The following is a 16222-nucleotide window of genomic DNA, read 5'->3' on the forward strand; positions in this document are numbered from 1 at the left end:
ACTTAATATGAGCACTCCACTATGTGGTGAGCTAGAAATAGTGGCATATGGTAGAGAGGTATTGAAGCAAACATTTTCTGACAGCAAAAAGATTATATCCCTTCCCTACCAACTTTTCATTAATGAATTTGGCCTATACCAGAACATGTACTGAAGCCTTATAGGTGTCTACATGATATCTGCTGGCATGAAAGCTACTGAAAGAGTCAAGTATAATAATGTTTATACAATTACTTTCAGGCCACATGGAACCAATTTTCCCAATGTGATTGAAGCCTTGGAGCCTGGTCTAGCATTGCTTGACAAGAGCATTGATGTGAATATTTCTAGTGAGGGAGTCACTAGAGTTATTTCCTCTTGTCTCTGTTTTCTTGAGGATATGCCACAACAGAATGCCAATGCTGGAATAAAAGAGCCTACAGCAACATGTTCTTGTTGGAGCTGCATGGTTTCAGAGAATCAGTGACATGACATGGATTTTGATACCATTACTGAAGGATGCTATCATTTTCAGATTCTGCAGCAGAGAGAAAAAATCAACTCTACAGAAACTCAAGCTTTAAAGCAAAGCCTCTGCAAGAAATATGAAATGGCTGAAGAGCAGACAGCATTGCTTAAAATATGCCTATCTCTTAATCTGGTGATCTTCTTTCCTTCTGACCCATGTCACAGTAAATTTTCAGAAATATCAAAACTGGCACACTATTTATTGGTTTTGGTGATTCTTACACCCCATGATCAAAAAGAATACTGTAAATTGCTTCAGAAGTTTCCATTCTGTTGGAGATGGGCCTGTCTTCAATCTCTGCTTACTCATTTGAAATTCTATTAATTACAGGAGCACATGTGAGCATCTATCATAATTCTGCTTCTTCTCTAATGCTACATGATCCAGGAATGGATAAATCCAGCAGTGCAATGAATGATGCCTGTAACATTTAAAGATTACTCTGGAAGATCAATAAAGAATTTGATTGTTTGAATTTATGCTGGAATTGCATGCAGCAATTCCATTCTAACATCTCAATTACCAGCTCAATTTGCCTCTGTAAGATTGTGAGAGATCATTACAACAGCCTGACAGGACCTACAAAGTTTAATTGACACTGCTGTATCAGCTATTGAGACTACCCATCCAGCAGGCACTCAAGCAGGGTCTAGAGCAGCTTTCATAACCAGTGCAAGGCCATCTCCCATTCCAATTGAGCTCCCAGCACTTGATTTGTATGCCAAAGAGACAGGTGTCCCAATTGCAGAAAATTTCAATTCAAAGAAGAAGACAAAGGCAATTTGAAGCTTTAAAAACTGCCCAAATATGCATGTCAGCATACATTATCCAGCACAAGCAAATGAATATGCAATTCCAAACAATTGCAATATTCTTATTGAAGAGGACAAGCATTGGGAATACAAGAAGCTGGTCCAGAGAACAAACAAGCAAGATGTTGAAAAGATTCTGTTAATGCAAGAGAGCTTCAGATATACACTGCTTCTACTACTTGAAGAAGCATTTGCTGATAGTGAGCCATTCTTGATTCAGTACATCTCTAACCTCTATAAGTACTGCCTGACTCTTTTTGTGGACTTACTCCAACTGAATACCAATCTGCATGAAGATGAATTTGAGGCACCAGATGCTGAAGACAAAGATATTGCTGGTGAGTATTCTCTGAATTTCTGAGCACAACAATCTGCAGGAAAAATGGTGCCAGTGCTAGATATTCTGAATGCACAGCTATTCATATTACTGAATCTCCACCCATTTTTGCAGAAACTCTGAAATGCATATAAGAAAGATTGAGATAAGCTGTCTGTAGTGAAACCAGGCTCAACTGCAATATGGTTCTATAAGAATATTACTTTCTCACTTGGAGACCAGCAAATCAAACTAATGGTTGATAATTTGATTGAGTATACACATGGAACCAGCCCTGCCATTGGGCAAATTACCAGCATTTTCATTCATGAATTGCATACAAATGAAAGGGTATTCTTTTTGGTGATTCCAGCATTGGAAATGATGAGAGATTGGGTTTTAGACCTATCAATTGTGCAGGTAGATCTAGGGGGCAGCAACTACATCATTATTGAACTTTCTGTGATTAAAAAGCCAAGTCTTTATGCTGTACTGATTAGTGAGGTGTTGGATGCCAGCAGCAATCTGGTTTTCAGTAGTCATGATTCCAGAACCTTTCTACTATGCACCTGGGATGTTTCATTTCTCTGAGATTTGCCTGCTTTGTACATATTTGATCAAGGACTAGAAATGGATGGTGCCTGGAACTAGGATTGTAGTAGTTAATTCCTGACAGTGTTCCAACTGGGTTTCTACTGATGTTCTCAGCAACTCTGAGAACATTCCCACCATTCTGAAATCATTCTACAGCAATTGGGAACATTTCTCAGGCAGGGGAACCTTTAAAAATGAGAACTGTTTCCTATTCAGGAATGGTAAACATGTCATTCCTGCTGCAGGAACCTTTCGGGCGCTGTTTACAGTGGGTTCATCGGGGTTCCATGGTTTTTCGGGCCTACAAAATTCCGATATGGCCTCCTTGGTCATTCGGCCCGACAATAAGCCGGAGCAACACGTGAGGCTACCTGACAACACGAGGAAAGGGCGGCGCCAGATGGCAGAATACCGCCAGCTTGCGGCTTGGGGACAGCTTGCAGGCGACACAAGGTGATTGTTTCAATGGATCTAAGCGCTACATTCCGTGGATTAGCTTGGTGTCAAGACTCCGTCAAATTTTAACGGCATATCGACAAACCGCTTCTTGAACCCTAGATATCTATCGCCATTGTTTTCGGCGAACGCCAGTATAATGGTATCCTCCCAAATTGAAACGGCTTCCAACCCCGGGCTTGCCCGTGAGTATGCGACTGATGCGATTCATTATAGAACTCCCTTTTTAACGCGGCGCTGAAGCAATCTGCGGCTGTGCGTCGCGACCTGGACGCATTCGCTGAAGCTCCTGCCTCCTCTCCAGCCGCCCTCCAAGGTAAGTCTGACGGTGAACTCCAATTGCGACAGCAAGCAAGCAGCTAAGGCTGCAAAATTACCTGATATACTACGGATTGCTAATTTCCTTATTTGGGTAGGCCAGATATCCGCATCCCTAGCGTCCTTCTCCCGAACTATTGATGATTATTCATCTCTTTCCAAAAAGGAACTTATCCCGGAGAAACAAGAAAAGGCTTTTGAGCGTCTGAAGAATTTCAGGGCGGAGCTCGTCGATTACAGAACCCAGTTTGACAGATTAAAAAAGGAGCGTGACGATGCGGTATGTCCTGGAGATTTTATTCGCCGAACCCTCGTCCACCTTGTCCCAACTGACCTCGGCTTATATATGTATAGCAAGTTGCGACGAATAGAAGTGAGCTGTTAGGTCGTCGACCCCATCATGCAGCTACTCCAGAAAACCCCTACGCCCAATCCGCCCTCCCTTCACAACCTTCTCCTTTTGCGAACCCCAACAGGCGCCAAGCTTCCGGAAACACGGGCCTCAGTTTTGGCACTGACCCTTCACAATATAGCCGCGAAGAACACGCACTACGAGAGCAGTCATTTTTTGCAAACACAAATACACAATTGGACGAATTCTTAGATCGTGGCCGAGCGGTTCTCGGGGATCTGGGGCAGCAGCGAGAAATACTAAAAGGCACACAGCGGAAACTATATACTGTCGCAAATACGCTCGGAGTTAGTGGAGAGACCATTCGAAGGGTGGAGAGGAGAGCTAAGCAAGACAAATGGATATTCTGGATTGGAGTGGTGATATTCTTTGGGTTTTGCTGGGCTGTGCTGCATTTTCTACGATGATGGTCGTCAACGGCTCCTCATGCAAATAATTACGTACATAACTATGTCGCCTTCTTGGCTATCATGTTCTTGGCTAGCGTTGGCGGATGATAGATTCTTAGCGTTTCGCATTGGGATTTGATAGCTTAACGTCGTTTACGGAGTCCATGAATTTTTAGTTATGACGGCCTTTGTTCAGCCAAGCACCAGCAAGAAGATTCACGTTCCACAATGTTCTCCGAGTCCCGGGTACGGAGTATACTTACTCAAGTCTTTGGTCCCTAGGCGGCAGTGGTGCTCTGCCCTTACGTCAAAGACCGTTCTGTTGGCAGGAGGTGAGCATTCTGATGTTTAGGGTGTCGGGCTCTCCGATCCTGCGGGCCAATGTGGTGGGAAATCTCGTGGGAGTGCATCCTGTGTGACGCTTTTCCTACCAATGACGAGCATCATAGCTTCGTATAGGTGGATCTCAGAAGGTTTATTCGCCAGTCTGCAGATCGCCAAGTGGACGATGTTGATAAGGCTCAAGATACAAAAGATGACTCTGGTGGTGCTCCCGCACTGTCGACCCCTACTTTTCAGCTATGACCATCTCAAATCCCTAGCCTCATATTGACTTGGGGTCAGGTTATTCCCAGGACCAGTTGAGAGTCCAGAGAGTTGGTCGGGAGCTAGTCAGTGTTCAATCCGCCAGGACTATCCGCACTCCAAGTCGCAACAGAGTGCAAAGGCTTGGAGGGGGGATTTGGCTGGAGCCATTGATAAAGCTGCTGCGTCCGGTGCATCTTCCAGCGCAGAAGCCAGGTTCTCAAACATGCGGTCCAGTGGCAGCCAATGGAGATAGCCAAGACTACGGATAGCGCAAGGCCGGGCTTTTCATAAACCCCAAGATGGGCCGCATCGCCTTTTCTCGACTTTCTATCATATCACTTATATACTTGCTCGTTCTCGGCATATCAGCCTCGCCAACCCGCACATATCCCTCCGAGCGGATTCGCCGTGACCTTGTCAACCCATCGAACATTCCCCAGGGGCATAACGACACCGTCATATGTGTCTACCCCATCAGTGGGCAATACGGCTCCCTCCCACGAGTTCTCTACTATGTCTCACTCGTTGTTGGAATTGTCGGCCGGTATCAACAATGGCTAGTCATCGGAGCTCTCGCCTCCGCTTTATCATACGCTGGTTCCACTGCTATTCACATGCTCGCTCTAACGAAATCGCGCGCGCCGGTTTTTGATCTAGATATTCTTGGTGCGTGGGCGATACTCACGACCGGATGCATGGCCTTTGCGGCTATGGTACATTGGTCCTCCGCGCTTCGGCAATCAGGAGGCAAGCTGGTGATTGTTTTGTGGGGAGGACTCATTGGAATTGGCTGTATTACCGGTCGATCCTTGCTTCTCGATGTTCATTCCGATGCGGAGCCCGCGTGTAGGTCTGCTAATGGAGACCTTTTAACCAGCACTTCCGAGCTCGTCTCTCCACTATTCAAATGCACGTATAAATGTTTCTCCGCAAAGACGCCCATGCGGCAAACAAACGAAATCACCGCTATACCCACCGACCAGCTTCTTGGAACATATGCTAATCTCGGTGTTGTTCTCATTGTCCCCATTATAGCGGCGGCGCAGAAATCCGTCGCTTTCAACTGGAGTCAGCATACCCCTTCGTATGCTTGCACGGCGATAGTCATGACGTGTATAAATAGCTCATTGAACCTACGCCTCTCTCAGAACACGTACAATGCTGCCTGCCAGACCTGGTACGGTGGATACATCCTTCTATTCCACTACATGTGCAAAGCGAAATTTAAACTTGGCCTCAAAAAATTCCTTATGGTATCAATCGTCGCTCCCATTATGTTTTTTGATCTATTCTTCGACCTCGCCGCTCTACCCCTATTCGTTGCGAACATCATATTCAACGAGCTTAACTTGCTGAAAACCAATATCCCCGTGGAAGAAGAATATAGTTCTGTGGGCCAGTGGTCGCCGGTCGTGTCTGCAGCATTGGTGCTAGCGGCCTCCGTAATCAATCGATCCGCCGAATGGTGGAAGATGAAGAAACAGCGAAGGCAACGAACAATGCCGGAACAGGAGGAAATACAGCTCGCTCCTTGGCCAACGAATTCACAACAACCACCGCTGAAGCACAGTATTTATCCCGGTCAACAGGAAAGCGGTGTTGTGATCCGGGAACTAACACCACAGAAAACACTTAGGATTGATTCATTGGAGCACGAGCCATTGCCGCAAGCTCTCGTTCGTGAACACAGATTTGTATAATAAGATGAGCAATGAGTATCATCTAACTTCAATTATATCTTAATATGCACACGTTTTGATGAACAGAAACAACTCAGGCATAGCGTTAAGCACTTGTACAGGATATGAAAGGGCTCTTTTCGCCAATTGATCACTCTATGATCTATTGCTTGGGCTATATTTACATTGCCTTGTTACTAGAATTCGACCCCGAAAATCAGAATCTAGCTCCGAAAAGGCATCAGCACTTAAAAGGTCGTTAGGATAGTAGAATGTAGCTGCTGAGTACCTTGGTGTTGTAATGACAAATTCTTTCATAAGACGCAGAAACACTGATATATCAACTGTGCGGAAATTGTCCTCCTCTCCAGAGTGCATTTCGTATCAGAAGGCCAGGTTGATTATCCTGGGGTTGGTTGATAATTGAGGCGGGGACTCCGCTGGTGCAAGATGTTCTTCAGCCTGCAACGCTCGGTGCGATTCGCGAAAGAGAGGACCGAGATTGCTCTATGAACGCGACGCAGCTGTACCCTGTCTATGTTATTCATATCAAACACTCAAGGGTGAGGCTCGTGTCAAACGAGGCGACAAGCTTTTCTTAATGAGTTCCCATCAGTTGTGCTCAAGATCTTAATAGAAAATGAGGTGTACTACATTAACTAACACAATGCTTATTCTGTATGTGGCTTTCTCTGCTAGGAAACTATACATGAGCAGTGAAGCATGCAGAGTTTTCTCTCCCGCACCTCTTACCAGGAGGCAAGCAAGACTCAGCACCATACGGAGTAACTATAGCAGTTTGGTTTTGGGGGTTCCCAGAGCTTCCGTACATGCCTGGTAGGCTGCTCCGTAGTAGGTCCTCGAGACAAAGTTACCCCTGTTAAAGAACAGGATATCAACAACTGGTGAACTGAAGTCTATGGCTAGTCCAGACAGTTTAATGAGCCCATAATCCAGTCCCGTCCCAAAGTATGTGACCACATCGGGGGAATGAAGAGATGGCCCGACTTTAGTAAAAAATTTCAAATATACACCAATAAGTCTTTTAAAAGCGAATGGAGTAATTTTTTTTTTCTCCTGTCTATGCTTATTTATGTTCCTTTTTTTTTTCCTTCCCCCCTTCTTCTCCTTGGGAGACTGGGAGGGATCTGTCGTGAGTCGCCGTGCCGAACCGACCCCCGTCCATGGTTTCGACACGAAGTGGGCATTCCTATCGTCCAGCCGCGTTTACGTAGCGGTCGAGCACTGTGAAACAATATTAAGTGTAATATGAAGGCATTGCAGTCTCAGGTTTGATGACTGGTGAGTACTGGATGCATGTAACCTTTTTTTTTTTTTTTTTTTTTTTTGCTCCCTCTCGGACGGGACAGCTCGGCAAGGAAGTAAAATCTCTGGGTCTGGCGGTGATCGGAAGCGCGCAGGCTTGTTCTGATTCCCCACCCAGGACGTGCGGTTCCCCAGACTTCGAGAGCATCATGGTGGCCAACTAGTCAGTTATCCTCGGCGTAAAGTAGCCTCTTCGAATCTGTGTAGCCGCAAGAAGAGGTCACCCAAGAGGCGGCGCCAACCCGGTCTCTTCCGCGTAGAAATGCATATGTTGATGTCGGCCGGAGGGTCTCTTGTGCTCTCTCTGGCCTATTCGCCGGGGTAGCCCGAGATTCAAGGACCCATGTGCTCAGGGCCTGGCGGGTTGTCGCCGAAGAAGCTCCAGGGCATTGCCGGTGAGGCCGTAACCACCAACCAGCAACTTGGCCAAACAACCCTGTGTTTGTCCCGTGACTTCAACAGCGAAAATCCTCTCTGGCCTTCTCTCATTCTTTTCCAACTTCACTTTGCTGTTCTTTTTTCTGTTTCCCTTGATAAACACACACTCTCAAGGCCAATTGTCTTAGATCCATCTTCTTCAATTCACCCTTCCTTTTTGTGATACCCTTCTTTAGCCATCATGTTTGCCGCCCGCAGAACTGTCGGCCTTTTTCAGCGCCGTGCCTTCTCGGCGTCTGCTCAACAGGTAATCATCCAATTGCGCCTTCAAGCTGCTCCAATGCATTTGGACCTGAAGCCACTGGCTCCCACCATCCTGCTAACCTAACCAATTGAACAGAACTCCAAGGTTACCGTCCTCGGTGCTGCTGGTGGCATTGGTCAGCCTCTGTCTTTGCTCATGAAGCTGAACCCTCGTGTTAGCCAGCTTGCTCTCTACGATATCCGCGGTGGGCCAGGTAATATCACAACCGTCAAGACATTCCAAGGCCTAATTTTCAGGGAAAATTGGATCACCTAGCCGGCTATACGAAATATTTGGTGCTGACGCGATGCTGCTTATTTAGGTGTCGCTGCTGATCTTAGCCACATCAACACCAACAGCACCGTTACCGGCCATGACCCAACCCCTTCTGGTCTTCGTGAAGCCTTGACCGACGCTGAAATTGTCTTGATCCCTGCTGGTGTTCCTCGCAAGCCTGGCATGACCCGTGATGGTATGGAATGAACAAGCTAGCCTCAAGTCTTGAAACAATGTAGCAAGCTAACGTTTACGTCCCTCCAGATCTCTTCAACACCAACGCCTCCATTGTCCGCGACTTGGCCAAGGCTGCTGCCGATGCTGCCCCAAAGGCTAACATCCTTGTCATCTCTAACCCTGTGAGTATAGTACTGTTACAAGTTACATAGGGCAATTTGGCTGATTCCTCTGACCCAGGTCAACTCCACCGTCCCCATTGTTGCCGAAGTCTTCAAGTCCAAGAACGTCTACAACCCCAAGCGCCTGTTCGGTGTTACCACCCTCGACGTTGTCCGTGCCTCTCGCTTCATCTCCGAGATCAAAAAGACCGACCCTGCCAACGAGGAAGTTCCCGTGATCGGTGGACACTCTGGTGTCACCATTGTTCCTTTGGTCTCTCAATCTAACCACCCAGATATCACCGGTGAAGCCCTCGAGGCCCTTGTCAACCGCATCCAGTTCGGTGGTGATGAGGTCGTCAAAGCCAAGGCTGGTGCTGGATCTGCTACCCTTTCCATGGCCATGGCCGGTGCTCGTTTCGCCGAGAGCTTGCTCAAGGCCTCTCAGGGCGTTAAGGATGTCATCGAGCCAACCTTTGTTGAGAGCCCTCTCTACAAATCCCAGGGAATTGACTTCTTCGCCTCCCGTGTCAGACTTGGACCCAACGGTGTTGAGGAGATCCTTCCAGTTGGCAAGGTCTCTGAGTACGAACAGAAGTTGCTCGATGCCTGCTTGGTTGACCTGAAGAAGAACATTACCAAGGGTAAGTTTTATCCCATCAGAGGGAAAGGTTGACATAAACTGATATAGGTTTTCCTAGGTATTGACTTCGTCAAGAACAACCCTTAAACGCACCGACACCAACCATCGACGCCTCTTTGACTCAACAATCCCTTCTATTTCCCCCATGTTTTCCGTATATTGGCCGATATGACACTTCTATGTTTCTTCTCATTGGGACTTGAGTTTGTGATTGCGGCGGCGTTGGCGTGCAGCGTATCCGTTGCTCTCCGTGTACTTTTAGTGGATTTCTAGGTTCATCAAGGAAGGGCAAAAATAAATAAAGGACTTTTCAATTTTTCAATTTCCATGCTCAGAATGTCCCATACGTTGTCATTACATTAAGGCCAAACTACCATTTAAAGATTCCCTAAAAATTCAGCAGCTCCAACCCATGCTGCCATCAAAAGTTGCAATATTATCCTCTTCTTTCAAACGAACTTGTTCGAAGGTAGGAACCGTGTTCTGCGCGTAGAATGCAAGCAGGCTATCCATATCACTTTCGTCCATCTCAACAAGCTCCTCCAAGCTCCATGTCTCGCATATGCGGGAGATCCTATGCTACCATTAGTATATAGACCGATAGCAAGCAACTCATCAATCCGCAAGTAAACGTTCACCAACCATTTCATCCTTTTCGGCCCATCCTTCGCCTCGGGGGCAAGCTCTCTCAGCTTCTTCCGTAACACACCAACATTCTGGATCGCTGCGCCCGTATTCCCCGGAAGCGCCGACGCAATCTCCTTTCTGACAATACTGGCCAACTTTGGCCCGTTCCCGTTCGTGCTCACCATCACCTGCAGCGGTCCATCGCGATGTACGCTGCCGAAGTAGAAGTCGCACTCCGAAGGGACATCGGCGATGTTTGCGGGTATTCGGCGCTCCTTGCACAGTTTCCAGATCTGCGTGGAAGCTTCCGGGTCGTCGATTGCGACAAATACCATCGCTACATCTTCCTCGAGGTCGACGGGTTCAAATTTTCGATCTCTGTAGGTGACCTGGTTTTGGGAGATGCGGAACTTGACTTCGGGATTGAGGCATGCGGACGGGCATACGACGGTGACTCTGGCATCGGCGTTCAAGGCGTGCAGGATCCTGCCTGCTGCGACCTGCATAAGCCCCGTTAGCGAGGATGGAACGGTCAGGAGTTCGGTGATAAGAGCCCTGTAACGAACCTCACCTCCACCTACGACGAGCACCTTCTTGTCCCGTACCTGCCATGCGACCATGAGAGAGCCGCCAGGCTGGATGGGAGGAAAGCTGTGCGGCATTGTAGGACAACGCTACCTTCGAGATGGAAACTAAGCCAGGTTCGCCTCCCAGCTTCACATTGTTATTTTGCGGTCCTCGAGCTTCTGTGGTGAACATGTACACTCACTTTATATAATGGCTTCTTCCAAGAGTTCTGTACTCCGTAGTGTCACATGTTCTCTTGAGTCTCGAACCCAAAAAAGGCTTTTTGAGTTTCGAGCGCTGTCGTTGGTCGAATTGTCGAAAACCAAAAAAAATTCATGAATAAACACACCTACGTCCCGAGTATGTTCATGAACTGTCTCCTTGACTAGCGTTGATGATATCGGTTGCCCGTTTCTTTTGATGCCCATCAATTAAAAATGCGGGGCGTTCAGATATTCTCCGGCACCTCTCACCCCGCCCTCACGGAGGCCATCTGCGAGCGGCTGGGAACCGTCCCTGCGAAATGCGAACTGCGGAAATTTAGCAATGGCGAGACCTGTGTGAATATCGGTGTATCGGTGCGAAATCAGGATGTCTTCATTGTCCAGAGTGGAAGCAGCAAGATCAATGATAGCGTGATGGAACTGCTGATCATGATCTCGGCATGCAAGGGCGGATCGGCGAAGTCAATAACGGGTAGGTGTTCTGGTTTTGCCCTGTGATTACATTGAAAGGGTGTGGAATTGGATGGCTGACTATCTGTTGAAGCTGTACTGCCGTATGTCCCCCGTTGCTGGCTGTCTATAGAAAGAAATCGACTAACGTCCTGAAGATACTTCCCTTATTCGCGTCAATCGAAGAAGAAGAGCCATCGCGGAGCGATTACAGCCCGAATGCTTGCCAATCTACTCTCGATCGCTGGCGTAGACCATGTTATCACTGTGGACCTGCATGTACGATCACGAAATCGCCGGCTAACAATGGTTTTGTGTGCTAACAGCGTTGATATAGGCATCCCAAATGCAGGGGTTTTTCGGAAAACCGGTTGATAACCTCTTTGCCGAATCTTTGATAGCACGGTGGATTAGGATAAATGTTCCACGCTGGCATGAAGCTGTGGTAGTTACGAAGAATGCTGGAGGCAGCAAGCGTGTAACCTCACTGGCAGACGCATTGAAACTGAACTTTGGCATCGTTACGACAGACCGCAGACGGCAGAAGTATAACCAAAATTCCATGACTGATAGTGCCATATTCTTTGACTCAGTCGACCATAACCTGGCAAATGTCAGAAACGCGGAATTCCAGCCACGGAATGTCTCGCATCGCGCGAGTTTACCCACTCGTCCTCGCCCTCAAGATATTAACCTTAATTCATCCTCCCTTCCCGACCCCTTTATCGATGCGCAACCTAACACTTTGGCAACCCTCCCTGAAGAGAGCAGAACACCACAATCTGGATTCGGAGAGGCCAGCCACGATGATGACGATACGACGAATGAATATACTGATGAGCGTGCCCGTGAAGTTGTAACCGCGCGACTGGTCCAGGGTCATTTAGTTGACGATGACTACCCCTCGCCAAATCTCTCCTCTACTGCAGCTTCGGTTTCCGGCTTAAATGTTACCGTGGAGCGGACCGAGATATACGATGGCGCTTCTCTCGATCCAACTTCGGAGTCAGCAGTGTCTACACTATCATCCTTCCAACCGGAGCACGCCCTCGGTGGGTCCTTCGATGCTGCCGCCTCTTCAGACGAAGAGGATGGAAAAGCTCAAAATTCTAACCATGAGCGCACGATCACCCTGGTTGGTGATGTCAGGGACAAAACTGTCTTTATTGTTGATGATATGATTGACCGCGCAGGATCTTGGATCGCGGCGGCAGAGACCGTTGTGAAAAAGGGTGGTGCGAACAAGGTATACTGTATCGCGACCCACGGTCTTTTCGGAGAAAACTCGCTTGAACAGATGGAGCGGTGCGATTGCATTGACTACGTCGTCATAACAAATACGTTCCCCATTGATCCGCAAAGGGCTAGAAGGATGAAGAAACTGGTTGTTCTGGACGTATCTGCACTGTTGTCAGAGAGCATCCGGCGCCACCACTACGGAGAGAGGTAGGCTTTGTCCTTGGCTGTTAGCAGGTCAGATCTGGTCCTAACTTGGACTCTAGTATCTCTTCTCTCTTTGAGTTGCGCGACTAGAATTTAAAGCATTGGGAGAGGATGCGCCGCATTTGCGTGTCGATACCTCCGGCAGTTGACCCAAAGCAACGGAATGATTTGTAGCTATATTACGATTCCTAATTATATATTCATACTATTGGTAGCGAGAAATCATTTTATCAACTTTCTGATCCAGAAGTCCGTTCCCTCATGTATATAAAAGAAAATGTGGATATCAGTTAGAGCTATGCTGCCACATCCCCCTGTCGCCGCATCGGTTCCTCCCGGTATGTCACTGATAGTCCCAGCAAATCTCCGAGAGCCACGGAACCGTTTTGAGAGTATATTTTGTTGCGGGGGGAAGTAGTTGATTTGAGCCCCCTGAGTAATCACGTGATCCAACTAATTACAGCACGTGACAATTGCCAAGAAAGTTAAAGGCAGCTACGTGGTTGGGGCTTAGGGCTTGGTTTGGCCGAGGGAAATCCTTTGCGTTATCTTAACGCCTTCAAAAAAATTCAAAAAAAACAAAAGGGACTCGACAGCGTACATGGGATCACGAGTCATCTCTGCTGGTCGAGATCGACAACTCTATGAAGCATGAGCCTCTCAGATCTTGCAGGAGATGCCGTGTTGAACCAATTTCTCTCGAGCAATGAGAGCGAGAAGGGCTCATCGTGGTAGTACTGATTGCGGCAACCAGCTTCCAAAGTGAAGAGGACCATAATCTGGTGGCATTGTCCCCCGTCCCAGGCAGGATGCAAACTATGGCTATATCATGAGAGAGAGGTAGGCCAATGATATTTATGAGGCACTTGGATGGTATCCAATCGCTAATGACAGCTCTTTGACAGCCAGCTGCGAGCTTGCGTCCGTTCCAGGCATAGCCACGGGAGTCAAGCTTCAGTTTCAACCTTTTTCACAGAAGCAATTAAATTATGCTCAGAGTTCCTACCTTAGAGCCCAGGAGGGCTTGTTGATAGGACCGACCAGTACCATTGGAAGCCAGCCTTGCACTGGATTGGTGAATCAAGTGCATCTAACGGCAACATACATGCATTCCTTCTCACCCCCGCTCCTCGCATACACATCTATCCCGCTTTTCCCAAAACGAGCCAGGACATTTTCGTCTCCCACGGTTCCCGTGGAGACCCATCAGGACCTGTGGTTCGGCCGGATATTAGATCCTACCATTGATGGACGGAGGACTTAGATCTGAAATTACACTGTTGACGGATGTCCTACACGTGATTAACCTTTTGTTTCGATTCTTTCCCATCTTGCTTCTCAGTATGATTGCCGTCGGTGCCATAGCGGTGCCAAGCAGGGCACATTATTACCCAGTACCAACGATGCAGAGACACTAAGGGTTCTGCAGGGACATTCTTCAGTCATGTGTCAAAGTGGTTTCCTACTGAGATACATATCATTCAAAGATCTGTCCTTAACGGAGCGTTGGAATATTAAAATCGGGTCTTCCAGTGAGGATTTCGGTTCTTCTGAACCGGAAGTTCCTTTTGCATCTCTCCCCTTAGCTACTATTCGGTTTCTTTGTGAAACGGATTTTCGTCTGATTTGTCGGGAGCAAATGCTTATCTGTTTGTTGGAGATCTCTGACATATTTATCAAATATTTCATATGTAGTTTGTCCTTTCGTATACATTGAAATTTATTATGAGACAAAACCCTCTCCGGTGACAGTATTATTCAGATCATTGATTCGGGGACCATGATGGTCCGCCCAAAGCGGGAAACAGGGTGGGGAGGCATCTGTCGCAGTGATTGGGTGATCAAATATCGGTGTAGGAGGTTCTCCATGCTGCAATCACAGTCCCTCCTAGAGAGGATCAGCTAGCCTCCCAGACAAAAAGCAACCACACGAAGGGGATAACAGCAGTTCCCCCAAGGTTATTGAACCCACGGTTGGATATCGCAGCACGAATGGGTTTGACTCTTCAACCCATCACGGGGTAGTGCTTTGTGCGTCGCATGCGTCTAAGTCTCACGTTCAGATGCACAGGTAGCTCCCCTCACTCCATCTTCAGATGAGGCGCCCAATGCTCACCAATACCCAAGCTGTAGCAGGTATGATCATTCTCAAGCGGAAAATCTGTGGCGTTTAACCTGCGGGTGAACGACTGCGCTACCCTGTATGTTCATATAAAGATGAAGCTCAGGCTCGGAGGCGCTGCAAGAATGTGACCATGATGAAGCGGCAGAGGATTTCGTGGAGCGGAAGCCAATATCCAATGACGACATTGATTAAGGTGACCGATTCGAGCAGGAATATTGCATCATAGGCCAGTTCTGCTCTCAATAACAACAAAAATAGGATATTGCATGACGGTCCAAAGCCATTGTCAAGGGGCATCCCCGCGCCGCCTCTTGTGGGTATCACTGTACTCCCTACGGAGTACTCCGTACAGACAGCTACTACGTATGGGCTACTCTGCGAACCGTGCTGATGGGAAAAGCTGACTCGCGTCTTTTGGTATCACGAGCGATCGTTCTTTCCAGAAAGAGCGTTTTGCATCAGTCGCCACTTTGAAAAATTTTAATTGCCTTTCAAGGATGATGGAATAACAGATACAAAAACAAATTCGTCTCGATCCATATGCAGCGGTTTTTCCGGCAAAACGATCAGGCCCAGCATAGCAAGGATCTGACCGGCGATTAGCCAGCCCTCTGGTAGGATCCGCGTTTTGGTTAGATCGTGGCGTCCATCATTTGCGATCTACACAGAAAGGACATGGCACATTCGACCTGAGCAAAATGCGGTTGTATTTGTGCGCGTTGACATTTCTCGCCACGTACTCTGTATTATCGTTGTGATTGAACTGGAAACGATATGCCAATGCGTAGGCCGCGTTAAGTGACGCCGCAATAATATGCAGAGAGAGCACAGGTATTCCTAATTTCTCAAGGAATGCAGGTAGGCATCTGAATCCCGCCGGAACAATATCCTAGTTCCGTGATTGGTTTATTAGGACCCAAGAAAATACTGGTCATGGGCCGCTTGGATTTGACACTGGACACCAGGAATTAAAAAAAAAAAAAAAAAAAAAAAAAAAAAAAAAAGGTTTTAGCCGCATTGACATGGAGCCCTTGAAAATCCTCCAGTGTTGTCTAGATGCCCGGGTAGAGACTGGAGATAGAAGCAGTTCTCCCTTATAGCATAAACAGCAGGCGAGAACCGTATTCCGTATTATGGAATACCGCAACCAGATCGACCCTCCGATCACTCAACGTCTTGGACACCATCAGTGTTCTAGAGTGGCAAATTATGGAGTTGGGTTCTTCGAGCGGGAATAACATTACTTGACGGGTCGAAATTGACTCAAGAAACGCAATCTGAATCTCGAGTTTTGGGGGATGTCAAAAGAGATATCTTCAAAAGAATCGCCAAATAGAATCGGTGGCTGATTCGGGGCGACAACCACCATCCAATGGAATGTGAAATGTCCTGGTGAGCAATTTGAGGCCTTCAATCTAGTCACACTGAGCCATCCACAATCCCGCTTAC

The 16222-nt window shown here is 47.5% G+C and overlaps 6 protein-coding genes across 6 annotated transcripts; 5 read left to right on the top strand and 1 right to left on the bottom strand.

Moving 5' to 3' along the window:
• Positions 1 to 2661: 2661 nt before the first annotated feature.
• On the top strand, positions 2662 to 4036 carry CIMG_05464 (membrin). Its single transcript, XM_001246022.2, has 4 exons — positions 2662 to 2828; positions 2903 to 3002; positions 3103 to 3284; positions 3359 to 4036. The coding sequence occupies exons 1-4, from the start codon at positions 2826 to 2828 to the stop codon at positions 3821 to 3823; spliced, it is 750 nt and encodes a 249-aa protein (XP_001246023.1). The 5' UTR covers positions 2662 to 2825; the 3' UTR covers positions 3824 to 4036.
• Positions 4037 to 4383: 347 nt separating this feature from the next.
• Positions 4384 to 6136, top strand: CIMG_05465 (uncharacterized protein). Its single transcript, XM_001246023.2, has one exon. The coding sequence runs from the start codon at positions 4693 to 4695 to the stop codon at positions 6091 to 6093; it is 1401 nt and encodes a 466-aa protein (XP_001246024.1). The 5' UTR covers positions 4384 to 4692; the 3' UTR covers positions 6094 to 6136.
• Positions 6137 to 7919: 1783 nt separating this feature from the next.
• CIMG_05466 (malate dehydrogenase, NAD-dependent) lies at positions 7920 to 9424 on the top strand (the record flags this gene model as incomplete). Its single annotated transcript, XM_001246024.2, has 6 exons — positions 7920 to 8083; positions 8177 to 8294; positions 8403 to 8552; positions 8621 to 8715; positions 8774 to 9338; positions 9396 to 9424. Exons 1-6 carry the CDS (start codon positions 8018 to 8020, stop codon positions 9422 to 9424), a joined length of 1023 nt encoding a protein of 340 aa, XP_001246025.1. The 5' UTR covers positions 7920 to 8017.
• A 232-nt stretch (positions 9425 to 9656) lies between these two features.
• Positions 9657 to 10726, bottom strand: CIMG_05467 (siroheme synthase domain-containing protein). Its single transcript, XM_001246025.2, has 3 exons — positions 10531 to 10726; positions 9980 to 10464; positions 9657 to 9911 (listed from the first exon to the last, which is right to left on the bottom strand). The coding sequence occupies exons 1-3, from the start codon at positions 10624 to 10626 to the stop codon at positions 9734 to 9736; spliced, it is 759 nt and encodes a 252-aa protein (XP_001246026.2). The 5' UTR covers positions 10627 to 10726; the 3' UTR covers positions 9657 to 9733.
• A 151-nt stretch (positions 10727 to 10877) lies between these two features.
• Positions 10878 to 12889, top strand: CIMG_05468 (ribose-phosphate diphosphokinase). Its single transcript, XM_001246026.2, has 5 exons — positions 10878 to 11227; positions 11300 to 11309; positions 11364 to 11484; positions 11543 to 12651; positions 12708 to 12889. Exons 1-5 carry the CDS (start codon positions 10969 to 10971, stop codon positions 12736 to 12738), a joined length of 1530 nt encoding a protein of 509 aa, XP_001246027.1. The 5' UTR covers positions 10878 to 10968; the 3' UTR covers positions 12739 to 12889.
• Positions 12890 to 13348: 459 nt separating this feature from the next.
• Positions 13349 to 14384, top strand: CIMG_11550 (uncharacterized protein). The gene is made up of 2 exons (XM_012358495.1): positions 13349 to 13488; positions 13558 to 14384. Exons 1-2 carry the CDS (start codon positions 13478 to 13480, stop codon positions 13910 to 13912), a joined length of 366 nt encoding a protein of 121 aa, XP_012213918.1. The 5' UTR covers positions 13349 to 13477; the 3' UTR covers positions 13913 to 14384.
• Positions 14385 to 16222: the final 1838 nt, after the last annotated feature.

This window comes from Coccidioides immitis (assembly GCF_000149335.2).
Source record: "Coccidioides immitis RS genomic scaffold supercont3.4, whole genome shotgun sequence".
NCBI lineage: Eukaryota > Fungi > Ascomycota > Eurotiomycetes > Onygenales > Onygenaceae > Coccidioides > Coccidioides immitis.